Genomic DNA, 20232 nt, shown 5'->3' with positions numbered 1-20232 from the left:
GCTGACAGTTTCGAGCAGAGAATGTAAACCCCAACTATTCGTAACTGTTAAAGAGATCTGGGTTTTTCGTTTGATTGTTTTTGTTTTGTTCGTTTGTTTTTTTAATTAGAAGAGCCCCACTAGTTGGGTAAGAAATCTGCCAGGGCGGCTTTGTTCTGAGTTGTCTCTGGCAGGTTTATCTGATTATTGGCCCCTGGGTATTGAAAGTAGGATAGGGTCGTTCCCTCCCTGAAGGAAATGGTGAAAGATGGTGTTTTTCGTGTATTTATTGACTAAAGTGGCTGTATAGTATTAGTTTTTATTTCATTTCTGATGATCGTTTCTGTACTCTGAGGATGAGTTATTAGCAAGTTATGCCTGAAGACTCAAAACTAGAATAAGCACCTTCACGGAATCGTTGCATTGCTGCAAAGGACTTTGTTTTTATTATTCTATATTCTTTAAAAATATAATAGCTTTATTAATGCAAGAATAATATGCATTGTAGAAAAAGTAGACAGGAAAAAATAAAAGGAAGAAAAAATTTTTACCTTGAACCCCACTTTCTGGAGATAACTATTTATAATTCATCCTGTACATACACATACTTTTCTTTTTTTATCGCTAATCTATTTTATTTTTTAGTGTTTATTGGCGTAACATTGGTTAATACAATTATATAATTTTCAGATATACATTATAGTTTGACATCTATATGTTCTATTGTGTGTTTACCACCCAAAGTCCAGTTTCCTACCCCTACCATATATTTGATCCTTTTTACCCACTTCACCCTCTCCCTGCCCCCCTATATTTGACTCCCTTTATCCCGTCTACCTCTCCCCTCCTCCCCGACCCCCTACCCTCTGGTAACCACTAGTCCATTGTCCATGTCCCTGAGTCTCTGTTTGTTTCTCTTGTTCATTTGTTGCTTTTAGTTTTATATCCCACATATAAATGATACCATGTGATTTTCAACTTTTTCTGTCTGGCTTATTTCACTTAGCATGATTATCTCACGGTCCATCCATGTTGTTGCAAATGGCAGTATTTCATCTCTTCTTACGGCTAATATTCCATTGCATATATGTACCACAGCTTCTTTAGCCAATCATCTATCGTAGGACCCGTCAGTTGCTTCCATGTCCTGGCCACTGCATACATGTACTTTTATAAACTTCTTCATGTACATGTGGAGATTTATTTTTTACAAAAATGAATCATACAGACTATATCACTCTTTGCCTGCTTTTTTCTTCAATGTGTAGTGAATATCTTCTCATTTTTCTAAATATTTATCTTTCTGATGACTAACTGTATTTTCTGTTGTTTGATTAACTGTTATTAACAATAGGTTGTAAAAGGGTATGTTGTTATTTTAAAGAGCTGTCGTGAACATCTCTGTCCCTGTCTTGTCTCACATCTTTAATTCTGAGAATACAGAACTAAGTGTCAAGTTTTTGGATCCAAGGTCATCACAATTTTAAGGATTTCGATCAATATTTTTTTTTTGGATTGGCCATCTAGAAATGTCGTATCAGTTTATATATCCAAATTGCATATGGTGTACTTATTTTTGGATATAGCCACTTATTCCCCTATCATTGGACGTTTATCACAGTCCCAATTTGTTGTGATCACAGACTTATATAGTGAACATTCTCGGGCATTGTATCACTCACTAGATAAGCGTATCTGCAGCATAAAAGTGAGACAGCTGGGTCAGGTGTTCAAAGACTGATAGACAGTGTCAGATGGCCCTAACAGGTGGCTCTGAAAAGGTGCCCACCAATATCTCTTTCCTAATGTTGTTGCCAACTTTAAGTATTATCAAATGTAAATCTTTATAATTTCCATAGGTATTTTTTTCAATCTTTGGGTCCTGAAAATATGATTTTTATCATGTGAGACCCTTTAGAATTTTTTCAAACTTATAAATAAAGGCCTTCATATATAAAGATGAGGCACCACTATCTAGAGAATTCTCTCATTTTTATTGATGTGGAAACCAAGGCCTAGGGAGTCTAAATTTGCTTAAAGGTCACATAGTTGGTACGTGACCAAAATGGATTTGAATGATCTAGACTTCAAAGCTTGTGGCCTTTCCACTGTATTTTACTTACTGCTTTCCATGGTTTTTCTTAAAATAATCTATCAAAGTTCTCTTAGCAACCAGTTTAGTTAAACTTCTCTGATCTGAGGGTCCCACGGCCCCAATGAGCATCTTGTGACATGCGGACATGACTTAGTCTCCTTGGCTCTTTGAATGGATGCGATTCTTTACCCTTCTTAAGGCCTGTGTACAAATTTTTAAATATACAGTATATGTAAATTGATTTTATTTATTTCAGAAACCTCTAGTATGCAAAAGAAAACGTTAACCCAAGTTTAGGGTTGGAAAAAAATGGGTATGGACTGGTAACTAGTTACATATGTCTATTTTTCTAAAACCTGTTCATGCATTGATAAGCACACATTAATAGGTTTAGTTTTTCTAGCCCTTTTTTTTTTGGTATATACATAAAATTCTATAACTTTCTAATAAGAAACTCTGGGAATGCTAGCATAGGAATAAGATGTAGGGTTAAGATTTCACAAGAGTGGATAAAAAATATTCTGTTACAGCCCAGTTCCCCTATAAGCTTTCAGTTTGATTGTATTTGTGTATCGTCTACTTATTACATTAATAACATAGCAAGGGAGAATAACTTTTGAGCAATTTAATAATGCTTCACTTACTGCACTAGGTTTAAAAGACTGTCCCTTTTGGGGGCATTGACTGGTTTTTATAATTTACATGTTTTTCTTATTTACCTTGCCCTTCTATGTGAAAAAGCATTTACTGGACTCTTGGTTTTAAGGAACATTTTTGTATATGTGGGAGGGGAGCCATGGGCTGGGAAAGAGTGGGAGCACGTTAATATTGTTGATCATGGCCTGGTCCTAGATGGGGTGGTGTTCGTTTTATTGGTAAACTTCGTAACTTAAATTTATTTAACATATTTATGGATCAAATGTTAAAATATATTTAAGATGAATATTATTTTAAAAGAATAAATGGAATGGGAGGGGTGGACACAATTTTGTCCTAGACTCCAAAATACCTTTTGTTTCATGGAGAGTGATAGTTGGTTAAAAGAAAAACAATCTAATTTTTTCTTATACAATGGAGAAAGAATACGTTTTTTAAAACAAATGATACTAGGACAACTGGATACTTTTTCCACATTGAAAAAAAGTGAAGTGCCGCCTGTACCTCATATCATATACAGACATTAACTGTAGATGGTCAAAGACCTAAATGTAAGAGCTAAAGCTATGTAACTGTAAAACGCTTAGAAGCAAACACAGGTGTAAGTCTTTATGACCTTTGCTTAGGCATTGGCTTCTTAGATGGGGCACCAAAAGCATAAGAAACTACAGAAAAATTAGATAAATTGAACTTTATAAAAATTAAAACCTTTTATGTTTCAAAGGGCACAATCAAGAAAGTGAAAACATATAACCCGTAGAATGGGAGAAAAATTTTGCAAATAATATGTTCAATAAGGGACTCGTATCTGGAATATATAAAGAACTAGTACAATCCAGTAATAAAAAGACAATCCAATTTTTAAATGGTAAAGGATCTGAATAGGCATTTCTCCAAAGAAGATATATAAATGGCCAATAAGCACATGAAAAGGTGCCCAACATCATTAGTTACTAAGGGAAATGCTTATCAAAAACACAAGGAGATACCACTTCATACCCACTAGGATGGCTGGAATCCAAAAGGTGATCAATAACAAGTATTGGTGATAACGTGGAGAAATTGGAACTCTCGTGTTGCTGATGAGAATGTAAAATGGTTGTGGCTGCTTTGGAAGATAGTTTGGCAGTTTCCCAAAAAGTTAAACGCAGAGTGATCATGTGACCCAGCAATTTTATTCTTAATACACCCAAGAGAATTGAAAACACGAATACTTGTGCACAGATGTTAGTAGCAACAGTATTTTTTATAGCCAAAAAGTGGAAACAACCTAAACTGTTGAATGGATAAACAAAATGTGGTATATATCTTATATCTCTACAAGGCAATATTATCAGGCCAGAAAAAGGGATGAAACACGGACATATGCTACAATATGAATGAAACTTGAAAACATAATGGTAAGCAAAAGAAATTAGGTACAAAAGGCCACATATTATATGACTCCATTTGTATGAAATGTCCAGAATAGGCAAATCCGTGGAGACGAGAGTAGATTAGTGGCCGTCAGGGCTGGAGGAGAGGAGAATGGGTAATAACTGCTGATGAGTGCAGGTTTCTTTTGGGGGTGATGAAAATGTTCTGAAATTAAGTAGTGGGGATAGTTGCACAAACCTTGCAAATATACTAAAAACCTCTGAATTGTACCCTTTATTTATTTTTTTAATTGTACCCTTTAAATGGGTGTTATGTATGGTATATGGATTATATATCAGTAAAACTGTATGTTTGTTTTAAGAATGCGTCAGGAATAAATTTTTCAAAAATTTTTGCTATTCTTTTTGCTCTTCTTCATAATCTATCACTCCTCATCAGAAAACTATTCCTATAGCTCTGATTATACGTTCGCATTGGAAAAAATCATGAAGTGAAATAAACCACTGCTTAATTCTGACCTGTGAAGGATGCATATTTAACGTTATAATTTCTTACTGCGTAACTAGTGATGATTTTCAAGTCCACTTCAGCTCATTTCGACTCCATTTTAGCCCTCATATCTCTGGGGTTTAAAGCTGTGTAAGTAAACTTAATAACGGAAAAAAATCAAGACCTCCAGATTTGTAAAACGAACAGAACATACTATGAAAGAAGCCGCTCTGAATCTTCTTTGCTCATTCGTCAGTTCATGGCTGTGGTACCCTAGCCTTACACATGAGAGTGAACTTAGAGGCAAGAGATTCGTTGGATAATTCTTTTAAAGCCTTTTTTTAAGCCTCCCAGTTCTGATTGCCTCTTTCATCCTCTGGAAATAGAACTTTGTGTGACCTTTGAATTGTCAGAATTTCTTTGAGGAAAGAATTAAGAAAAATGCAGAAATTATTTTTAAAAATTCATTAGAATTAGAATTGTTAGAATTCATTGAAATTCATTCAAATAATTCATTAAAAATAATAAATAAGTAGATATCCTTTAATTTACCCAAAGTGACTTTTCATATGCTGGTTTTAGTTGAATTGTGAACCTAATTTCGACTTAGAAACCCACTTTTTTGTTTGCACTGTGTTTTTGGAAAAGCCCTGACAATCCACCAAAATTCAAACATGACCCTGATGTCAGAATATTTGCAGAAAATCCTCAGGTTGGCATTCTTTATAGTAGTAGGGTTTGTGCAGATTATATGGGAACCAGGCCTGCCTTTCAGACTTGCTAATGCTGGTTGATTTCACATAAATGCAAAACATTTCCATCGTTTTCTTCCTATATGTAGTTGAGATGTTGAGTCAGCGATTATCTTAAGAATTTAATCGTAGATAAATAACATTTTTTTTTTTACCCAGGCAGTTAAATTAATGAATGGAAAATATTTGGTTTTGTTTAGTCAATATTTTTCAGCCATAAATTGTAAAGGAGTGAAAGAGATGGATGGGGAGGGACCCTGTAGATTAAAAGAGACTTAAGAGAGAGGTCCTTCAGTTGCATATCTGTAGTGAACCTTTTATAACCCGTTTCAAACAAACTCTTTTAAAAAATCATTGACAGTCAGTTTGAATTCTAACTTGGTATTTGATATTAAAGAGTATTTACACATTTAACTTTATTGAATATAATGAACAGATATAACCGCAAGATCGAAGTGTACATAGTGATTTGATCTATATTGTGGAAGGATGCCTGCCGTCTAGTTAATTAACACATCCATCACCTCATATACTGACCTTGGTGGGGGAGTGAGAACATTTAAGACCTACTCAGCAAATTTCACTTCTATAATACAGTGTTATAACCTATAGTCACAGAATTATTATATTTTTAGGCATGATAATGGTGTTGACACTTTTTTTTTTTAAGTTCTTTTAGAGACATAATGAAATTTATAGATGAAATGATATGATCTGGAACTTGTTTCACAATGACATGGGAACTAGTAAGTGGGTGGGAGGTGCCGATGAAACAAGATATGCCATAAGTTGATAATTGTTGAAACTTGGTGCGGTGTTGGGTACATGGGGATTCATTTTAGTGTTCTAATTATATATATTTCTTATAACTTATCCATAATAAAATACTTAAATTTAAAATCTGTGTAGTCAATAAATTGTCAGCATAGTTAGCATAGCTAGAACTTGGAATTTTTTGTTAATCTGTCAGCCTCAATTTCTAGTCTGCTGGCTCAGTAACTATGAGGGTCTGGTCCACCAATGGGCTCCCAGTTTCTGGGAGAATATGGGAGAAGCCACTGTTGGCCCATTAATAGCCACCTGCATAGCCACTCTGCTGGTCTAACTAAATTGGCAGCTGACGGCCGTGACTCCGTCTGTCAAGGAGAGCATACCGTTCAGAGGAGATCATCCCATTGTGAATTGAGGTAAAGTTGAGGCAGTGTTTCGTTTTAATCTTTGATTCAGGTATATTGATTGGCTCCCTGAAATTTTCTATCTAGTTTTTGTTTTATTATTATTTTATTTATTATTATTTATGTCTATAGCACCTGGTCTTCCTAGGTGGCCTCCCATCCAAGTACTAACCAGGCCCGACCCTGCTTAGGTTCTGAGATCAGACATCGGGCTTGTTCAGGGTGGCATGGCTGTAGACCATGGACCGTGGCTCCACTGGGGCGCAAACCCAGGACCTTCTGCGTATAAAGCAGACGTGTTAACTGCTACACTATGGAACCATGTCTTCTATCTAGTTTTGCAATATTCTTTGTAAATTAGGAAACGTAATATTAAGGATTTTTTAGTCAAGTGTAGTAGAGGACTTAAAAACATATACAAAATTGCTTTTCTCACAAATGAAAAAGAACTTAAAATATTTCAGTAACAATTAGCCCAGGTTATTAGTATTTATTATATTAATATTCATGACTGAGTCATTATCTCTTGAAATCATGTCATTTTTACTTGGCGTTGATTAGTTTTTGACCAGGACTTTTCCTCATCAGTCTTGACGGCAGAGGGAGAAGGTAGTTGGCCTGTCTCTGTGTTCTGTATCTGTACAAGGCAGTGGTGGTTTAGTCTTGCATTTCTGAGATTTGACTCTCTCGGAAGAGACGTCATTCTTTAAATTCTATGTATTTGCCGAATTAATGTTCTTGATGAATGTTCTTTGTAAAAAGGTTAGGGTACATCAGCAGCAAATTACATTCTGACAGAATAGGTTAAAATATAGTGTCTTTATTTTTTTTAAGACAAAAGAACTTTTTCCTTTTTTTTTTTTTCAGGAAAAAGAAACATGTTATTTTGTTTCGCTGTTTTGGTATGGGAGATGATGCGTGCACACTTAGATAATTAGTCAGAGTGACAGCCACGTAGAAGTCTTACTGTGTTAAGACATGCCTGGTTAAGATGCCTAGGGGGAATGTTAGTGAACCTCCCCTACCTACCTGTTTTTCTGTTAGTTGTAGATTTGGGTGAAGCTTAAATTTTTGGTGAATTTGGTGACATTAAACCTGAGGTGAGTGACAGTCTTGGATATTTTGGTATCTGGGACACCATTTCTTATCTAAGATCATGTTTCTTATCAAATGTGAGTTTCTTTTCTCTTACATTCCTTTTTTCCTCTCTCTTTTACTCTTTAGCTGGCAATTCTTTGGTCCAGCAAGGTGGACAGCCACTCATCCTAACCCAGAATCCAGCCCCGGGTCTGGGCACAATGGTTAGTCAACCAGTATTGAGGCCTGTCCAGGTCATGCAGAATGCCAATCACGTGACTAGCTCCCCTGTGGCCTCGCAGCCAATATTCATCACCACACAGGTGAGTGGGACGGGTGCTGGGCCTTGGTAGGGAGGCGAAAAAGATCACGTGAACCCTGGAGGCTCCGCCTCAGAGCCTTTAACACCGTTGGAAGTGGCTCCAAATCCTGTTTTTACCTGGCCTTGTCCTCTGCTTCGTAAGGTGATGCTGACTTACAGAAAGCCTAGCGTGCAGCGGGGGCGTTTCCTTCATGCCCCTTGGAGGGCTGTGAAGTGATTTGATGAGGTTTGGGCGGAACTTAGTGGGAAAGCTTCACCCTTGGCCCTCACGGTGTCTCACCCTTTGCTTGGGCTATTTTTCTTAAAATGGGGTGAATTAGTTGATTTCTGGAAAATGTATATGAAATCGGTAAAGTGCAGGCAGATCTTTGGAGAAGGCAGACGGATGACTTACTCGCCGTGCGAGGTGAGTCGAAGTGGGAAGCCCGCTGCCGAACACGGGGTGCAAGGCAGTATGTTGAGTCACTGCAGTGAATGTCATTAGTGTCGGGTTTTTTTTAACTTCTACATCTTTCGCAGTTTACAGGTCAGTCTTTGGATGAGATTTTTAAGCTGAGGTTTTCTTAAGACAGGAAGTAGGTTTTCATTTTTGTTCATGTGCACCAAAGCTTATTCTCCATTTTGGTATTTTATCACTCGGAAGTTTGCTAGAATTCCTAAATTTCTCCATCTCAGTCATTTAAAAGCTCTCATTCTAGAGAAGGAACCATTAGATAAAGGCATGGGGATTTTTTTGGATGTGGGTCTCACTGCAGTCTCTGCTAGCATTAGCGGGTCTCCATGTTAAAGATCATTTTGCTTTTTAATGCAGGGATTTCCTGTAAGAAATGTCCGACCTGTACAAAATGCAATGAATCAGGTTGGGATTGTGCTGAACGTACAGCAAGGCCAAACGGTTAGACCAATCACACTAGTCCCAGGTAAGGAAAAATGTCTGTCCACGTGGAATAAACCTGCATCCAGATTTGTTTTTATTGTCTCAAAGTACTCTAGGTCATTTACAAAGTGTATTTAAGCCCAGCTTTTTGAAAACTGTTTCTAACCTTTGGCCAGGGTGGTGGTTTGATTTATATATTTTTTTAACTTTTTACCACCCTTCATGAGGTAATAAAACAGGTTTATATAGTCATTTTTTTGCTTCTCATGTTTTAATCAGCATTTAAGTTTTTATCTTGAAGGGATGTTATTAATGCAGTCTTGAAAATTCTGTATTCCTTATAATTCTACTTGTATACATAGTGGGATTATAAACTTACATCGCTTTAATTTTATGGCATAGATTTTGGATATAAATTAACCAAATGACATATCTTTTGAAGATAAATATTGCCAATGACTAGTATTTTTTTTTTTTTTAAGAAACTGAAGTGAAAGGTCATTCTTTAAAAATTTTGTAATTTCCCCTTAGCTTTTTATTTAGTGTCTAAGTTTACCACAATTCAGAGCAATATCTTAGTTTAGTTGTTGTAAGGGTGTCTCTGTAGCTTGTCCTCCTCAATTTTTTGTTGTTCTCAGAGCCCACAGGGTGTTTTTGTTTTGGGGTTGTTTTTTTTTTTTGGCCTTTGGCCTGTTGAGCTTGTGCTACCTAGTTCTGATATTTCTTAAATAAATGTCAGTGGAATTGTCTATAGCTGAGCCAGGAGACTCTCGTCTTTGGGAGAGCCTAGTAGAGTTGCGTAGTTGGTCTTCTATTTGAGTTTACGTAAGAGAATGGAAGACTCCTTTAGTATTCTGAGAGGGAAAGATTGCTTTTTTCAGGACCAGGTCCGCCCTTTGGGCTCGTGCATACCCGTACTACCTCCTGCTCTCTACCTATTCTTTTCTCTTCCGGTACCAAGGTCAAGCTACTCCCGACTGCGTTCGTAGTATAGAAAAGGCAGCGTGGGGAGCTGTTTGGGGAGGAGTCGATGGGTATCTTTTTTCTTCAGTTGAATGTTTTCAGGGCTGGATATCTAAGCTCATTGCTTTTGCCAGCTTGGACACCAGTTACTTTCTTAGATATCAGCATCCATGCTACTCTTGGTAACTTCCAATGAGGCCGCCAATCCATTTGGGGAAATAATCTTTTCCTATTCCAATATTTCCAGTAAGGATGGGGGAATGTATTACAGGTGAGCTTCTTGACCAAGATTTGGTACTTTTGTTTGTCTCTCTTTCGAAGCCCCAGGTACCCAGTTTGTGAAGCCGACAGTGGGAGTCCCCCAGGTGTTCTCTCAGATGGCCCCTGTGAGACCCGGCTCCACGATGCCCGTGCGACCCACCACCAACACCTTCACCACCGTCATCCCAGCCACGCTCACCATTCGGAGCACCGTCCCGCAGTCCCAGGCCCAGCAGACCAAGTCCACTCCCAGTACTTCCACCACCCCCACCGCCACGCCACCGACCTCGCTGGGGCAGCTAGCCGTCCAGCCTCCGGGCCAGTCCAACCAGACCCCGAATCCCAAGCTAGGTGAGGCGTGGGAAGGGGAGATGGCAGAGCTGGGACGGGTGGTGGGCGGAGAACAGGCGATTATCACTTGGCCAACATAGCTCCCTCCTTCCCCTCTCCACCTGCAGTGAGCATTACCAGCTTTGTCACTGTGAAGCGACCTGGGGTTACAGGTGAAAATAGCAATGAAGTGGCCAAACTGGTGAATACCCTTAACACCATCCCTTCCCTGGGCCAGAGTCCCGGGCCGATGGTGGTGTCCAACAACAGCTCTGCCCATGGCTCTCAGAGAACCAGCGGACCTGAGTCTTCAATGAAAGGTACAATAACCTGAAAGACTCTGAGCAGCCGGTCATTTAGAAACATTAATACATGTTGTGTCAGAACTCTACTGTGGCGTAGAGGAATCAAATAAGACATAGTTGCTACAATCTGTTCTCACAGAAACTTTAGTGAAGGGGATAGTCGCTTGTGGACAGAATAACTGAGTCGCCTCCAAGGAATTCTGCAGTCGTGCTTTGCAGATCAGTGGAATGAATGGATTGATCGGGTATGGGTGGGGCAGTCAAAGGATGGCTTCGTGGAGGAAGTGGATATCCAAACAAGGTTTTAAAGGCGGAATTTGGTGGAACGGTTTTTGGGTATAGAAGGATGTGATGAGCGTGAGCATTTTCAACAGTCTATATCGGGGTCGGCAAACCTTTCTGTAAAGCACCATGTGCACAATAAGATCTGTGTTACAGCTCCTCAGCTTTGCCGCTGGGATGCACCAGCCGCCACAGACAGTGTATAAATGAATGAGCCTGACTGCGCTCCACCAGAGCTACTTACGGACTCCGAATTTTGAATTTCATATAATTTTTATGTGTCAGAAGATCTTACTCTTCTTTTGCTTTTCTTTCAACCATTTAAAACTTAAAAACCTGTAACAAATGGTGTTGGGAAAACTGGATATCCACATGAAAAAAAAATGAAGTTGGACCCTTAATTACCATATATAAAAATTAACTCAGTGAATCAAAGACCTAAACATAAGAGCTAAAACTCTGAAACTTAGAAGAAAACACAGGGGGAAACCTTCATGACATTGGATTTGGCAATGATTTCTTGCATGTGACACCAGAAACACGGGCAACAAAAGAAAAAATAGATAAACAAGACTACATCGAAATTAAAATCTTTAGGGCATCAAAGGACACTGAAAAGGCAGCCCACTGAAAGGGAGAAAATATTGCAAACCACGTATCTGATGAGGGGTTAGTAGCCAGAATATATAAAGAACTTCTGCAGCTCAACAACAGAACAAACAACCCAATTTAAAAATGGGCAAAGGAGTTGAATAGACATTTCTCCAAAGAAGATATACTATACAGATGGCCATTAAGTCCATGAAAAGATGCTAAATATCACTAATAATTGGGGAAACGGAAATCAAAACCACAGTGAGCTGCCACCTCACACCCGTTAGGATGGCCGTTACCCAAAAGACAATAACGGGTGTTGGCAGAGATGTGGAAAAACCGAAACCCTTGTGCAGTGCTGGTGGGAATATCCAATGGCATGATTTTTACTACTGATATTTCTATTTACTACAAAACAGTAAACATAAAGCTACCATGTGACCCAGCAGTTCCCCTTCTGGGTATATACCCAAGAATGGAAAGCAGGGACCCAAACAGATACTTGCACGCCCCTGTTCGTAGCATTATCTGTAATAGCCAAAAGGTGGAAGCATTGCAAATATCCATCAACCTGTGAATGGATAAACAAAATGTAGTACGTGTACACACGATGGTGTATTGTTCAGCCTAAAAAGGAGATTCTGACACATGCTACAGCATTCACGACCTCGAGGACATTATGCTATGCTAAGTGATCTGGTCACTAAAGGACAAGTATTCTGTGATCCACTTGAATGAGGTACCTTGAACAGTCAAATTCATAGAGAGACAGAGTAGAATGGTGGTTGTGGGGACAGGAGGTGGAGAGTCGTTTAATGGGTGTCAGTCAGTATTGCAGATGAAAAGACTTCTGGCGACTGCTGGCACAGCTGGGTGCCTACTTAACACAGCCGGACTGTACACTTAGAATTGGTTAAGAAATAAACTGTATATTATGTATATTTAAGCACAATTAAAGAAAAAACTAACAGCAAAAAAATAAAGCCACTCTTGGCTCATGGGCCATACAGAAACCGGCGGCTGGCTGGCTTTGGTCTGTGAGCCTTGGTTTGCTGACCTTGGCCTTGACTTAGAGGAGCAGGGCAGGCGCCTGCCTCCCTGTTGTCTCTCAGGCTTGTTCACCAACCGCGATGTGCCTCCCAGGGAGTGTGCACCCTTTCCCAGAAGGCCAGTAACCCTTGTCTAGTACCTTATTAATCTCATCAATGTTTCTCACTTCTTCCAGTGACCTCTTCTGTCCCCGTGTTTGACCTCCAAGATGGCGGGCGGAAGATTTGCCCACGATGCAGCGCTCAGTTCCGCGTGACCGAAGCTCTGAGAGGGCACATGTGTGTAAGTGGTCCCGCCCGCGGAGGCTGCACCCACTCACTGCGAAGCGGGCCCCAGACCGGCTCGGAAGCTTTCTAAAGGGTCACTTTCTCTTTGGGGTTGTCTTAGAAGAGTGATGCCCTTCGGATCGTGATAGGATGCGTGTAAAGACCCTCAGATTCATCAGAACCCATATAGTCTTAATTTCTAGGTTGTAGATTTTCGAACCGCCCTGGGGCCAGGTTCATTAGATAATTGGAACTCAAACCAAGTTGGCCTCAGTTCATTTTCTACTCGCCGTGTCATTGACTGAATCGGGAGCCGTTAGCCCGATTCCATTTCTGGCCTTTTTGCTTTTAGTCTGGATGCAAAGGTCGGAGCTTTCTCAGGGGGCTCGGAGCCAGGTTATGCTAGTGAGTGGTTAAGGAGCTGAGGCAGGAGGGAGAAGTGTAAGGTACGGCATTCGGATGGCCAATGTCTGTATCCATACACACTAGAAAGAGAGAGACTGGGGGACACTGGGAAACTGAAGGGTGGAAGCTGGCGGGATTACCTAGAACCAGACTTACCAGGGAATGTTGGTGAGGCGGGGGGGTTAGACACCCTCGACCCCAGGGTGACCAGAATGATGGGATGTCTTCCTTTTTTCTAGTACTGTTGCCCGGAGATGGTTGAATACCAGAAGAAAGGGAAGTCTCTGGATTCCGAACCCAGCGTCCCGTCGGCAGCGAAGCCCCCATCCCCCGAGAAGACGACTCCTGTTGCTTCCACGCCGTCTTCGACACCAATCCCTGCGCTGTCCCCACCTGCCAAAGCACCAGAGCCGAATGAGGCTGTGGGCGACGCTGCCCAGACCAAGCTCATCATGCTGGTCGATGACTTCTACTACGGACGGGACGGCGGCAAAGTGGCCCAGCTCACGAACTTCCCCAAGGTCGCCACATCTTTCCGGTGCCCACACTGTACCAAAAGGCTAAAAAACAACATTCGGTAAGTGTCAGGGAGCCTTGGACGTTACCTCGGACAGAGGAAGACTGGCCTTTCCTTGTATGTTCAGGTCTGTCTCTTGGGAGAATGGTCCTGTCACCCCGTCTTGCTAAGGGTTATCGTGAACTCAACAGCTGGTGCTAAAGAAACAAGTGTCGTGGTAAATAAGAGGACTTTGGGCAGAGTGAGGGAGACAGTGTGTCTCCTTCCACGGCACCCTGTTAGTGTCAGGAAGCCTTTTCTGGGTTCCCCAACAGGAAGTTGGGGGAGCGGGGAGCAGATAAGGGCTGTTCTGTGATTCTGCTGTCTCATGTCTCCAAGGCTACTGATTTTATGTATGTTTTCTGTACTTTGTGCTGTGCTACAGATTCATGAACCATATGAAACACCACGTAGAACTCGATCAGCAGAATGGTGAGGTGGATGGTCACACCATCTGCCAGCACTGCTATCGCCAGTTTTCCACTCCCTTCCAGCTCCAGTGCCACTTGGAAAATGTTCATAGTCCCTATGAATCGACTAGTAAGTTGGGAAACTCTTAAACTCCAGGGTATGCTCAGCTCTTTGTCACGGTGGCTCCAAGGGGAGCCAGCGCGTTTGCTGTGTGTGGATACCGCTGTGAAAGCAGCTCTTGGCATGTTTGATGTCAGTTCCTTAGTTCACTCGCCCTCTTATCTTACAAGCCTGACTTCCGTTCTGTTCAGTGTGAATTCAGTGCTGGATCCTGCATTAATAGGGGCTCAGGTTCAGGACCCCTGAGGAGAGATATGCGGAATGTATTGCCTAAATCCTTTATAGCGGGAGCGTCTGTATTCAGATCTGTTTCAGTTAGTCCCTCGATAGGCTTTATGTAGAATAAAACGTGGTATTGTAAAGCGCTTTACCATCGAGACAGTGTCTTCAGTGAAATATGAGTTGGACTGTCGTCCGCATTGTACAGCGTACAGATGAGGGAATGTAGGCTGAACACAAGCTCAGGAAAACTAAGTCATCTGCTTAAGAGCATACACTTCTAGTAAGGTGACATTATGAGAATTCGAGCCCAATCTTGTAGAATATTTCCTGTGTCTTTCAAGGGATTTCTTTTTTTGTTGAAGAGACAAAAACTGTGTAACTAGGAAAATGTGAGAACAACACAGAATGTTACAATCATGTGCTTTGGTGATACCAATAGTAGATAAAATAGCTCAGAGACAGGAAGAGGCCCCTGTGGCCAGATGTCACAGAAGGTCGTGCTTAGATTTGAGGGTCTTAAATACAAGAAGGGTCACGATCGATGGGAAGAAGTACGAAAAGCTTTTAGGTGACAGCACAAGGAAATGCGTAAAGGCTGGAGAGACGTGTGTGACCTCGGTACTTCCGCTGCAAGTTAAACACCTTGACTAGAAACACTAAGGACGTGTACCGTGTCCTCTGAGAGGCCAGCAGGCCCGGGACCTGAGCGTTCTGCTGCTCAGCATCTCCCTGTCCCTGGCTCGTAGACAGTGGCTGTGGTCGTCTCGTCTCGGGCGTTGCATTCAGACGCAGCTGTGCGGGTGGAGCAGAGACCGCATCCTCCCGCGTCTTTCCCGAGTCTTTCCTACAACACGGACTTGCGTTCCCTTTGTCCCTCCCTGGCCTGGGTCGTGTTGGCAGGGGTGGGCTTGTCGCCAGCGGCTTACCCTGCTTCTGGTCAGTGGAAATACGGTGTCAGCTTTACCTGCAACTTTTCAGCAGCCATTTTAAATAAAGTAAAAAAGTGAAATGATTTTAATGGTTTTTATTTAATTCAACACATTCAAAGTGTAATCATTTCAGCTTATAATCAAAGTTAAAAATTAATGAGATATTTATCTTTTTTACACTGTAAACCAGATTTTTAATGCTGAGATGAGTTTGCGGTTACAGATAATTGCTAGACTTAGTGTGATAATCACATTTAAGATACATAAATGTTGAATCACTATATCATACACTTGAAACTAATATAATATATACCAATTGTACATAAATTTTTTAAAACAGATTTTTTTGAAATCTGGTATACGCTCACAGCACATCTCAGTTTGGGCTCAGCGCGTTTTAGGTGTTTGCTGACCACCTGTGCTGCCGGTTGTCATATTGGACAGTGGACTTTGAAACTCGGGCTTGCTCGTGTGGGAGTAGAGAGGGCATCAGAATCAGCCGTCATAACCCTGCGGTTAGTGGCAGAGCAGCCAGCTTGGTGTAGGCCGGGCCCCGGATTCTCCACGGCCAGCACGTGTCAGGGTAGCCACTGCGGAAAATCAGTCAGCTCTCCCCTGGAGTTTTCCCGCACCAGCTTCTCCCCCGGAGGACATGCGAAAGGCTACTAGAAATCTCGAAAGTCCACTGACGTCTTAGGTTCCTATCTCACTGATTTCCTAGCATGGTCTTTGTGCATTAGAAATTGCCCGATAAATGTAATTGTCATTGACGTTGTGTGACAGTCGTAACAGCTGAGCTGATAACATAGGTTGTAGGAAAAGCCTTTGAGGTTGAACGAGATTGCCCAGGGAAAACGTGCAGAATACGCAAGGCTCGGACAGAAGGTTGGAAGACACCAGTGCTTAAATGTGTTCTAGAAAAGAACAAAACGGATTAAAGAAATGAGCGAAGGGATTGGAGAGGAGAGGAGAGGAGAACGGGCGGAAAGGCTGTCATGTCCGCGTTGCCGTGTTCCAGACACTTCCCGCTGGCGCCCCTCCGTGCCTTCGCTCTTCCGCTCCCGGCCCCTCTGTCCGCAAAGCCCTGTTCCTCTCAGGGCTCAGCTCACACGTGCACAGCTTCTCCTCATTCGTCGAGGCAGGAGTTTTTATCTCTCTATCCATGCCCTCGTGGCACCTCATGTACCTCTAGGCCGTGGTTCTGAACGGGTTGCAGACACCTTTTGAGACTAAGGACAAAACTCGTGATTCCTCTTCTCAGAAAAACAGACATTTTTTTCTTCTGCAAATAATTTCAGAGGATACCTGCATTTCCTGAGACCTCTTACCTGGACCTCAAATGAAAAACCTCTCGTTTTTTCGTTTGTTTTACTTTAAGGAATTACCTCAACTTCACTCATCTTTTGGGGGGGCAGGGGTTGGACATTGTCCAGCAAGTGCTCAAAGCTTCAAATTTACAATTTCCATAGTTGCAAAAACTTGAAAATAATTCCACTGACAATAAGAAAAAATCCAAATAATTATCTTTATTTTCCTTACGTAATTCAAAATATGTAGCATTTAAGATTTTTACCAAAAATTCAGAATTGCAACCTTATAAGCGTCACAAAATGGCCAGTTACAAAGTTGAGTTATCTCAAGTTTGTTAATACTATAATAACACAATAACTCATAACAAGGTAAAAACTTATGTTCGTGATTGTTTTTTGAGGACAAATTCTTATTTATACTCATTTAGTAGATAGTCAGTAAATGTTGAATTATTCATAGGAGATAATTATTGTCTATTTTTGAGCAGAGGAATGACGTAAAATAGTATTTTGAAAGAATTCATTTGTCAGTGGTATGAAAAAATAGACATTATTAGAGAAATTGGAGGTATTGGAAGTTGGCTGATTAGCAGTAGGAAGTCATGTGGGCTTCTACGTCTTTGCCTGCGAGAATGGAGAAGTGACAATTCCTAAGTGCGTTTTGAAATAATGGTGACAGAACATGGGTCTGGAGTCAGATAGTACCTAAGCTTTGAGCTCAGAAGGAGGTGGGGCTGTTAGAAGGGAAACCGTGGGAAGCAGGAGGGTGCTTCTCTAAGCCAGAGTTGATGATAGCATGTCCAGTTCAGAAGTTCAGGGTCCAGAATGGGGCTTCGGTAAGAAGTCGAGCTAGAGACTAGGTTAGTTGGCATCAGCAACACAGATGTTAAGGTGGAAACCGTTTTAAAGGATAGAAAAGACCTAATGATATCTAGACTATTGAAAATGGAGATTCAGAAATCACAGGAAATACAATGAGTCAGGAGGACCATGGTCTTGTTTTCAGGCGGATTTATTCATTGTTTTTCTTCTTCCAGCCAAGTGCAAGATCTGCGAGTGGGCGTTCGAGAGCGAGCCGCTCTTCCTGCAGCACATGAAGGACACTCATAAGCCTGGCGAGATGCCGTACGTTTGCCAGGTGCGGCCTTTGTTCCCTTTTGCTCGAAGGCTAAATATAAAAAACCCACTAGTGACCCTTGCTGAATACAGTTTTAGGAACACTCAGGGGATAGAGAAGAAAAAGTAAACACAGGTTCTGTTTTCAGGATTTTCAAGGCAGGAGAAAAACATAAAGGTGCACACGTGTGTACTGAGGGAGTGTCTGTCTCCAGAACGAGCCCTTTGGAGACGGACAGAGAACTCCTCACAGACATAGCCCTGTATTACAAAGGCAGAAAAATAATTTGATTTCTGTGCATTTAGGAAAATTTTTTCCACCTTTTTACCTTTTTGTTGCTACCTCTCGTTTGAGGCCTCCGTTGTTGGCTTCGCTCTGAGCTTATTTCCCCTCCTCTGTGGCCCAGGTGTGTCAGTATCGCTCCTCGCTCTACTCGGAGGTGGACGTCCATTTCCGGATGATCCACGAGGACACTCGGCATCTCCTCTGCCCGTATTGCCTGAAGGTCTTCAAAAACGGCAACGCATTCCAGCAGCATTACATGAGGCACCAGGTACCGGGCACCGAGCAACACCCATCTTCTCATTTTTAAAATGTGTGGGTGCCGGGGCCAGAGCCGAGCTAGGCAGATACACACGTGTTTGCAAAAGCTTATTGAATTTTGATGACACGCGTTGCATTGGCTAGGTGTTTGAGATTTAGTGGCAGACAAGACAGACAGTACAATAAAGCACGAAGGACGTTGCGTTAGGGGGAATACGGGATATGGAAAAGCAAGCACCTACTCTGGGAGCCGAGGAAGGCGTCCAGGAGGAAGAGTGTTCAAGACCGGAAGGGGGAGTAAGGACGAGCCGGGCGGGGCGGGTAGAACTGTGATCTCAGGCACAGAGCGTGGAGGTTCGAGGAACTGAAGAGAGTCGAGTGTGCTTGGAGTGTAGGGTGCAGGGCGAGGTTGGAAGGTAGGGAGCAGATTGTCGGAATCTTGTGACCATGAAAAGGAGTTTCAGCAGTATAACAAGTCATCGGAAAGCCATGAAGGGGTTTTTAAGCCCTGGAGTGATGTGTTCAGATTTGCTTTTACTTTTGATCACATTGGTCGCACCGGGGAGAATGCGTGGAGGCCAAGATCAGAGTTAGAGAGACCAGCCGAGGGCCTTTCGGTTTAGATGAACAATGACAATGGCTTTTGGCCTTTGAAATGAGGAAAAAGAGGATGGAGTTGAGAGATACTGAGAAGGTAAGTAGTCTTCACGATTTCGAGATGGACGATGAAGGTGGTGGCGGAGGAGTTAAGAATTAGTGCCTGAGACTCTGCGTCAGGCACCTGGATGAACGGGGGGATGTTTATTGAGAGAATCTGGAGAAAGTAAGTTTGGAGGGAGGATCGTAAATGTGGTATTCGGAGTTGGAATCCGCGACACGGTGTCGCCATCTTTAAACGGGCGCTTGCACGTGTAGGCCTGGAAGGAAAGCCCGGGTTGTGGAAAAGGTACTCGGCAATCACCGTTCCGTCACTCCAGTGGGGTTAAGCTTTTAAGTGCCGTGCCTCCGCCACGCTCCATCCTCGTTCCCGACCGCTGAGAGTAAGATGAAGGCTTGGGGCCCCAAGTGTCCGTCCACAAGCCAGGACAGGAGTCCTAAGGGAAACCAGAGGCTGTTGGCGTCAGGGAAGCCGAGGGAAGGAGAAAGCGTTTGGAAGAAAAGGCCGTGATCAGCATGTTGCAGGCCGGTGTCAGGCGAGGTGGAAGCGGAGAGGCCGACCTCACACTGGTGCGTTTTGTTCAGGGCGGAAGTCGGATTTCAGCAGGACGAGTGAGTGAGAGGTGGGGAGAAGCCTGTCTAGGAAGGCGAGGCCCGAGGGTGGTAGATGCAGGGAAAGAGGTAGGTAGCAAGGGAGGAGTCGTGGTCGTCGCTGCTCTTGTGTTTAGGACAGGATAGACGTGGCCTCGCTGTGACACGCCACGAGGGGAGCGCAAACGGACGGAGACGGCGCACGTGTGCGGACGCGCCCACTGGCTGCGGCCACCCTCTTCCTCTCGCACACACGCGCACAGTTAGCGACTGCCGATGAAATGCCACGAGTGTATTTCCAAATAGCTGCACGGGAGCTGTCACTCGTAACTCAGCTGAGGTCCAAGAGCCCCCTACCCTAAGGAAGAAATCACAGATGCGGATCCTGTTGGTGACCGACTTCACCACACAGCAGTCTGAATCCTCAAAATGGTGTGGCTCACAGGGAGGCACTTCTGTTTCGATTGACGTGCCAGCAGGAAAAACAGCAAGGCGTAGAAAAGTACTGCCCTTTCTGTCG

General features: G+C 42.4%; 1 protein-coding gene and 1 pseudogene across 7 annotated transcripts in view; one reads left to right on the top strand and one right to left on the bottom strand.

Annotated features, from left to right (window-relative positions):
- The window catches only part of POGZ (pogo transposable element derived with ZNF domain), a 39888-nt gene that overhangs the window by 13511 nt on the left and 6145 nt on the right, over positions 1-20232 (top strand). For 2 of the 7 annotated variants that reach the window (XM_039841611.1, XM_039841610.1), the window contains exons 4-12: positions 7749-7924; positions 8735-8843; positions 10085-10375; positions 10456-10674; positions 12761-12867; positions 13496-13833; positions 14198-14352; positions 17842-17942; positions 18328-18474. In XM_039841611.1, the coding sequence (XP_039697545.1) occupies positions 7749-7924; positions 8735-8843; positions 10085-10375; positions 10456-10674; positions 12761-12867; positions 13496-13833; positions 14198-14352; positions 17842-17942; positions 18328-18474 (1643 nt within the window). Of the gene's footprint in view, positions 1-7568; positions 7625-7748; positions 7925-8734; positions 8844-10084; positions 10376-10455; positions 10675-12760; positions 12868-13495; positions 13834-14197; positions 14353-17841; positions 17943-18327; positions 18475-20232 lie in introns of all 7 variants that reach the window. The other 5 variants (XM_039841613.1, XM_039841612.1, XM_039841615.1 and 2 more) reach the window with 4 other exon arrangements.
- On the bottom strand, positions 6648-6763 carry LOC120585284 (uncharacterized; annotated as a pseudogene).

Source organism: Pteropus medius, unplaced genomic scaffold (assembly GCF_902729225.1).
Source record: "Pteropus medius unplaced genomic scaffold, Ma_sr-lr_union100, whole genome shotgun sequence".
In the NCBI taxonomy this organism is placed as follows: Eukaryota; Metazoa; Chordata; class Mammalia; order Chiroptera; family Pteropodidae; genus Pteropus; species Pteropus medius.
Note: the sequence above shows the minus strand (reverse complement) of the source record. Positions and strands in the feature narration are given on the sequence as shown.